Source organism: Gymnoscopelus braueri (genome assembly GCF_963280865.1).
Source record: "Gymnoscopelus braueri genome assembly, chromosome: 16".
Classification (NCBI taxonomy): Eukaryota; Metazoa; Chordata; class Actinopteri; order Myctophiformes; family Myctophidae; genus Gymnoscopelus; species Gymnoscopelus braueri.
This window is the reverse complement of record NC_137616.1, coordinates 3,035,752-3,043,591: the sequence shown is the minus strand read 5'-3', so window position 1 is coordinate 3,043,591 and position 7,840 is coordinate 3,035,752. Positions and strand designations below refer to the sequence as shown.

General features: G+C 45.0%; 2 protein-coding genes across 3 annotated transcripts in view; one reads left to right on the top strand and one right to left on the bottom strand.

Moving 5' to 3' along the window:
• The window catches only part of LOC308103685 (kinase D-interacting substrate of 220 kDa B-like), a 63,349-nt gene that overhangs the window by 28,933 nt on the left and 26,576 nt on the right, over positions 1-7,840 (top strand). The window lies entirely within an intron of this gene.
• On the bottom strand, positions 6,483-7,820 carry LOC308103772 (E3 ubiquitin-protein ligase TRIM35-like; the record flags this gene model as incomplete). The annotated part of the gene is made up of 1 exon (XM_080453931.1): positions 6,483-7,820. The coding sequence occupies one exon, from the start codon at positions 7,818-7,820 to the stop codon at positions 6,483-6,485; it is 1,338 nt and encodes a 445-aa protein (XP_080310057.1).

Here is a 7,840-nt window from a genome sequence, read left to right as displayed (position 1 = left end):
TACCTACACATAGAATACATAAAAGTTAATGAAAATTCATCTATTATAAGTCACCCTTCTCCTCCTATCCCAAACTTTATAAAGATATTCTGAAAATGCAAAAATATGAAGAAAAATAAATGCAATTAAAGCACCATCCTCATAATCTATCAGGTTTAGATCAGGGGTGTGGACTTTTTTGAACAATATATCTCTGACAATACATCTCTGAATGTTTTCTGTGAATTTCTCTGAAAGTTTTCTGTGGCCCACGGCGCATAGTGGTCTGTCAGATCAGACAGACAGCATGCCCAGAAGAGCAACAGTCTCGTAACGTAACATGGTATGGAACATCTTGTTCTTAATCTGATCACTCTGATCATTTCCGTTGCGTATAATTACTAGCAAATAGATGTTAATGCTTACTCCCTGCCCATCTAACTCTCGCCCCCGAGGTCAGGGCAAAGCCTCTTCAGTAGTCTACATGATGTGATTTGTTTACTCTTTTTTAAGTCAAATAAATAAACATGCGTTTAATATATGAATCAATAGGCCTGTATAGTGCCCATGTGAAGAACAACTCTATAATTACATTTATTGATATTTATGTAAAAACAAAAGATCTACACTATTTAGTTGTTCTATTTGAGCATTTTTGTAAAAGTATCTAAAAACGAATACGTAATATATTGCTCTTGCTCAGACAGTAATATGTAACAAGATGTATTACTTTAAAATTAAAGTAATATGTAATGTATTAACAAATAAAAGTAACTTGCCCAACACTAGTCATATTCAAAGTTCAAGCTCAAAGTTGCAAAACACGTCACGAGTGATTCTCAACCCTTTTCATTTCAAGGACCCCCTGTTTGATATGCATTAGGCCAAGGATGTCCATTTGGTTCCATTTTATATCTCTGGAACCCACATTTTACACTGTGAACTTTACTTTCATTTGAAATATGAACAAAACAAAAATGCAATTAAAAAAAATAAAATAACAGACTTTGTCATGTTGAGCCACAATGTATAATAAATAGGCTATACTCTTTTTATTTGAACGTTTTTTTTTGGGGGGGCATTTTCTTTTGCCTTTTTTAATGGTCACAGTGTAGCCAGCCGGACGGGAATCGAACCGGGGACTCGCCGCTGTCAGGCATTAGAGCCCATGTGACACGTGCCCCACCCACTTGGCTATCAGGTTGTAGATATGTCACGTGTCCTTTCTGACTACCATTTGTTCTTTTTGGCAAAGCGACAGACACCCACCCTTGCGCAATGGAGTATAGACCAATTATTTGTTTACCAACATTGAGACTGGACGCACAGGTGATTGTTTCATGCAATCAATTCCCAACATATTGTTTCGGGGTGCGCTGGTTCAGTTCATTCAACCTCCTCTTGTGTGTTGGCTAGTGAGGCGCGCCCTAGCGAGACATGACAGAATGGGTTTCATTTGGTGCCTGCCTGTGCGCGCATACTGGTTCTTATCAGTGTGACGTCTTCTGTTAAGGGGTCTATGAATTATGCTTTAGGAGACTATGCTATTGGATAAGAATACAAACAATGCAGTGCATCTGTTATGAAGTGAGGGAGGAACGAGGTGCAGCTGGAGCACACGCACAAGCAGTATCTGCAGACATTACATTTTATGGGCGGAATGGCCGGAAAACCTGAAGGCACGGTGGTCGGCTTGAAACGTACCTCGCGAAAACCCTGGTGTGGTCATCCTCTTCCTTAATTACGCTCATCTTCCGTGGTAACATCTTCAGAGGGAGAGTGTCATCACCGTTATGAATGTATGGAAAGAGTGTGTCAGAGAAAGTCTGTTGGAAGGTGTGTAGGAGTATGTTAGTATCAGGATCAGAGAAGGACAGCTTTCCTCTGCTCCAGTCCAGCTGGACTCGGATTCTCTTGGGTTTCTGCTTCACTGAGACACCAGTGATTGACCCTGCAGGCTTGGAGTGTGCTGTGTATTTGCCATCATATAAACTTATTTTCCAGCATTGACCGACTCTTTTCCCCTTCCTCTGCATAGACTCTGCTAACACACCTACTGTCCAGTGACTATTGTCTCCAACCTCAACATCCCAGCTGTGAGACCCTGAATTAAATCCTGCAGAACTCAGCACTCGGCAGTAGAGGTCAAATCTCTCTGGGTTGTCAGGAAGCTGCTGTTCCCCTCCACGTCTCACACTGGTCAGATCACCAGACAGGATCAGTCTTGGATGGCCAGTGTTGGGGTCCAGAATGACAGGAGTGTAGGAGATAATCTCCTTCATCTTGTCCCAGACTCTGAAGGTCAGGTTGCCCAGATGTTTGACCTCATCTATCAGTGCTCCTGAGACCAGCTGTGGGTCCTGCAGTGTGAACTGGACTCTTTCCACTGCGGTCTTGTAGATCTCTGTGATGCGTTCAGCTTTCAGCTCCTCCTCTATGGCTCTGATTGTGTTTGAAAGGGTTGACATCTCTCTGTTCAGACCCTCAATCTTCTCCCTCATAATCTGACTCTTCTTTGACTCATCCTCCCTCAGTGCAGCAATCCTATTCTCCTCTTCCTCTTGTAGGAACTGATGAAGCTCCTTAAACTGTTCCTTAATCTGCCTCTCTGTGTTCTGGGCCTGGACCTTAATGTGTTCTGCTGTTTGGTCACAGTTTGTTCGAACTTTAGTAAAGATCTTCAGCTTCTCATGTAAGAGCTCCAGTGATTCCTCGGCTGCCTCCTTGGGATCCATTTTCCGACGTTTCTCCTGTATGAAGGTCTCACACAGGTTCTTCAGAGCCAGGTTACAGGGTGGTTCATCCATTGAAGATATGTTCTTACAAACTGGACATTCTTTCATTTCCTTATGTGTCCACCACTCATGCAGACAGGCTTTACAGAAGCTGTGGCTACATAACAGCAGAACAGGATGTTTAAAAATGTCACGACACACAGCACAGGAAAAATCTCCTGAAAAACTTTCCGTCAGAGACGACTCCATTTCTGGGTGAAGCTAAACACTCTTCTTCTTCAAGACAAGGAAATCAGTGAGTCAAAATCGTGTTAATGCTCCTTTGAATAATCCTGGTTGTTGATAAACTCCCACTCAGCTGACACAAGAGTGAGGAAAGAGTTTGGTCGGTATTACCTTCTGTAGCTGTGGAAAAAAACTGTCTGTGTGCTGCTTTCTGATATCGGTTTATCTACAAATAGACTAACTAGACATCACCATACTTAAGCAAGAGTGGTGGACACCCACCCTTATATTGATGACATCAGTGTGGAACTCTATATTTGGGCAAGAGAGGAGATTGCTGTAAAAACTAGGTGATAGGTACAGTACTGACAAGCCAGGGGCGCCACACGTCGCAAAGCGCACTGTTGCTCCCATTCGCACCAAGCATGGCACAAACACTGTTCAGGGGTCTGCCAATATTCACATAAAACAACTCAATTGCATCCATAGGGGGTGCTACAGCAGTGTTACAGCAATGTTTCCCTTCCTAGATGTAGTGGAGTGAAATTCATACTTATTCAGGAATACAAATACTCAAGTAAAGTACAGGTATTTGTAAGATTTACTCAAGTACAGTACTCAAGTAAATTAGCCTACATGCGCTACATTTCTCTGCAGTCTTTCTCAACCCTTTTCATTTCAAAATGGTTGAGGCTGCGTTAGGCTAATTTCACTACTTTAGGCTGCCAATACATCCCTCAGTCACATCATGAGAAGTGTAGGCCACATGGAAATAAACAAGGGAACCAGGAGACCTGGTACTGCCAGAACCCTAGTGGTTGAAATCTGAATGGCCGGACTTCGCATGACGTGTGTGCAGAGGAAAAGAGGGACAGGACAGGAAAAGAGGGACAGACCGACCGACCGACAAAGCCTCATGTAGGCCGACCCCTTGGGTCTGGCAACAATACATGAACACATTCCACAGTGAAAAGAAAAACGAAACAGAATGAAAATACAATGATGTGTAGAACTGCTATGGCAGTGCACAGGTTGACCAGTCAATCAGTGTAAGCATCAAACAACGGCTGTCTACTTTAGCTTCAGACGTCAATTATAACTAGAGCCTGACGGATATATCGTTCTGACCAATGTATCGGTCATTATTTGATGTTTTTGATCGGTATCGCCAATTATGCTTCCGATGTGTCCCGACTTTTAACCACTTTCAGTATCAGACTGAAATTTCTGGCATCAGTTGGGTTCTAATTATAGCCTGGCATGGCCAGATTAATATCACTGCGTAGATATTAGTCTGGAATCTCTGTGGGGAACCTGAATTTCCAAGGGGCAAATTAAAAAAGTGCCTCTGGTGATAAACCCGCCGCATATTTGCATTCTGGGCCCTGATTGGTGACCCACAACTTCGGGGGCAGGGAAATCCAATCACAACCAATCACTGAAAAAAACTAAAGTGATTTGTATAAATATTACGATACTAAGTTTAACCACATTTAACCGTGGAGCACGTACGTTTACAACAACAAAAAAATGCCCAAACGCCCATCCCTGAGAGCTGAGCAAGAACAATAAACAAAAAAACAAAAATGTTTTGGGGCGTTGGCATATTGAAAACATAATTGGTTCCCAATTGGTCTACTGGTAACATGCACAACAATCTCAGCTTTAGGATGGCATGGAAAATAGCTTAAAATGGCCAAAAAATCTGCTATTTCACAGAGCATGATATCGGCGCACAACTAAGTATAACATATTAAAGATCTGCAACGCCTAAACGTAACCTTTATATGCCTAATCGAACCCCACCCCAAATCTTTAAGTTAATAAGCCTAACTCTCCAAATCTTTCTTAACCGTATAACAACCATTTCTCTTGTGAGGACCAGGAAAATTGTCCTCACAATGTCTACTTCTCAAATTGTAATATACTCGCATGCGAGGACATTTTGCCCTCACAAATATAATAATACAAGTAAAAACACACATGAAACAGGGAACAATAAATGATCAGTCAAAGCACTGATCGACATCGCAGCAGTGCAATGAAGGATCACTGTGATCAATCCAAGCCGTCGTCTTCCGATCTACTCATAGTTGTATAACACAGTGATTCTTATAGCTTTTCACTTCAAGGACCCCCAGTTTGATATGCATTTGGCCACGGACCCCCATTTGAAACCATTTATATACATGTTACAGGGAAATTGGCATTCCAGGGAAATTGAAAGGGGAGCGCTTATTTTTACCACCCACCCAGGCAATTCTGTAGAACCAACGTTAGAGGGCAATGAAGCCACACGCATGCACATGTGTGTGTGTGTGTGTACACATGCACACGCATGTGTGCGCACGCGCACACGTGTGCGTGTGTGTGTGCATGCGCACACACACACATGCACACGCACACACACACGCACACATGTCGGGTTACAACTCGGACGGCGCTGATTCGACTCAGCAGAGCTTGAGGCCGAGGAGACGCGCCCGAGCGCCTCCAGGCGCGAGTGCCCGCGCCTCCGTCATGGACAATAACTATTATCACGTGCGGTCCGCGTCGCATCAAAGCCCCACCTCGTGCCTCCTCCTCCTCCTCGCGCCGCCTCGTATCAAAGCCCTGCCTAGCGCCTCCTCCTCCTCCTCCTCGCGCTGCCTCGTATCAAAGCCCCGCCTCGTGCCTCCTCCTCCTCCTCCTCGGAGAGAGAGAGAGACTAGAGATATCAGACAGACAGGAGGAGGCGCGAGGCGGGGCTTTGATACGAGGCGGCGCGAGGAGGAGGAGGAGGAGGAGGAGGCGCGAAGCGGGGCTTTGATACGAGACGGCGCCTCCTCGCGAAGCTGGGCTTTGAAACGAGGCGGCGCCTCCTCGCGAGCCTCGCGTAAAAAAACCCTGTCTCGAAAAGCTCCGCCTCGCGCCGAAGCCCCGCGCGTAAAAGCAAGCGCTCCTCTTTCAATTTCCCTGGAATGCCAATTTCCCTGTGACATATATATCTTTGGGACCCAATTCTAGACAGTAAAATCCTGAGTGGACCCTCCCAAGCAGTGTTAATTTCGTTGACTAAAACTATGATGAAAAATGTTCGTCAACTACCTTTTTTCACTGACGAAAACTAAATAAAAGCTAAATAAAAACTAGGCAATGATGACTAAATCTATGATAAATATATTGAGAATTTTGTCAACAAATAAAAACTAGACTAAATGTTAGGGAGGGACTAGTGAAGAAGAGATCCAGTAGAACTAAGACAAGTCATTTTACGCTCCCGAAAATAGCTGATCTACAAGCTCACAGCTTGTAGATCAGCTATGTTCGGCACACAGCTAAGTATAATTCAGCATTACAGTGCCATCAAGGCCTGCTAATAGCCAATAGCAACAGTATAAAATAATGGATAAAGTGGTTAAAACCTAAAATAACACAAATGCTTTCCCGGTCTTAATGTATTTTAAACACGCACGTGACATGGGTTACAAACATAGTTATAATATATCTAGGGGGCGGAAGTCCTGCAATCCCAGATTGCAATCACAGAGAGCAACTTCACCGTTACACGGCGGTTCTGGGGGCTTGGTTACAATATGGCCAGAAAACCTGAAGCCACGCCGGTCGGCCTGACACGTGCCTAGCGGAAGCCCCGTTGCGGTCCTCGCCTTCGCTCACACTGATCTTCCGCGGCAACATCTTCAGAGGGAGAGTGTCATCGCCGTTATGAACGAATGGAAAGAGAGCGTCGGTGAAAGTGTACGTGAAGGTGTGCAGGGGTCTGTTGGCGTCAGGATCGGAGAAGGACAGCTTTCCTCTGTTCCAGTCCACCTGGACTCTGATTCTCTTGGGGCTCTGCTTCACTGGGAGGTCAATGGTTGTCCCCGATAGGGAGTATGCTTTGTATTTACCCTCTTCGAAACTTATCCTCCAGAACTGACCCCCTTTTCTCCCCTTCCTCACTAAAGACTCTCCCAACACGCCTATGTCCCAGTTTTCATTGCCTCCGACCTCAACGTCCCAGCTGTGAGTCCCCGAGTTAAAGCCCTCGGAACCGATGACACAGCAGACCCTGTCGAACCTCTCCGGGTTGTCGGGAAGCTGCTGTCTCTCTCCACATCTCACACTGGTCAGATCGTCAGACAGGATGTATTCTGGGTGGGCGGTGTTGGGGTCCAGGATCACGGGCGTGTAGGAGACGACGTCCTTCATCTTGTCCCAGACTCTGAAGGGCAGGTTGCCCAGGTGTTTTGCCTCGTCTATCAGTGCCCCAGAGACCAGCTGTGGGTCCTGCTGTTGGAACTGGACTGTGGTCTTGTAGACCTCTGTGTTATTGCCAGCTCTTAGCTCCTCCTCTATGAATCTGATTGAGTTTGAAATGGTTGATATTGCAAGGTTAAAACCCTCAATCTTCTCTTTCATCTTCTGAGTCTTCTGTTCCTCTTCCTCCCTCAGTGCATCGATCCGAGCCTCCTCTTCCTCTTGTAGAAACTGATGCAGCTCCTTAAACTGTTCCTTAATCTTCCTCTCGGTGTTCTGGGTCTGGACCTTAATGTGCTCTGCTGTTTGCTCACAGATCGTTTTAACTCTGATAAACATATGCAGTTTCTTCTGTACGAACGTCAGTAATTCCTCGGCTTTATCCTTGGGATCCATCTTCCATCGTTTCTCATCGATGAGGGTCTCGCACAGGTTCTTCAGAGCCAGGTTACAGTGTAGATATTTTCTCTTATTTATTTTCTTGCAAAGTGGACATTCACTTGTTTTCTTATGTTTCCACCATTCCTCTATACAGGCCGTACAGAAGCTGTGGCTACACAACAGGATTACGGGCTGTTTAAATATTTCATGACACACGGGACAGGAAAAATCCTCATCTGCAAAAGATGTCTGGGAAGCCATTTGGTCACTCGACGCTCAAG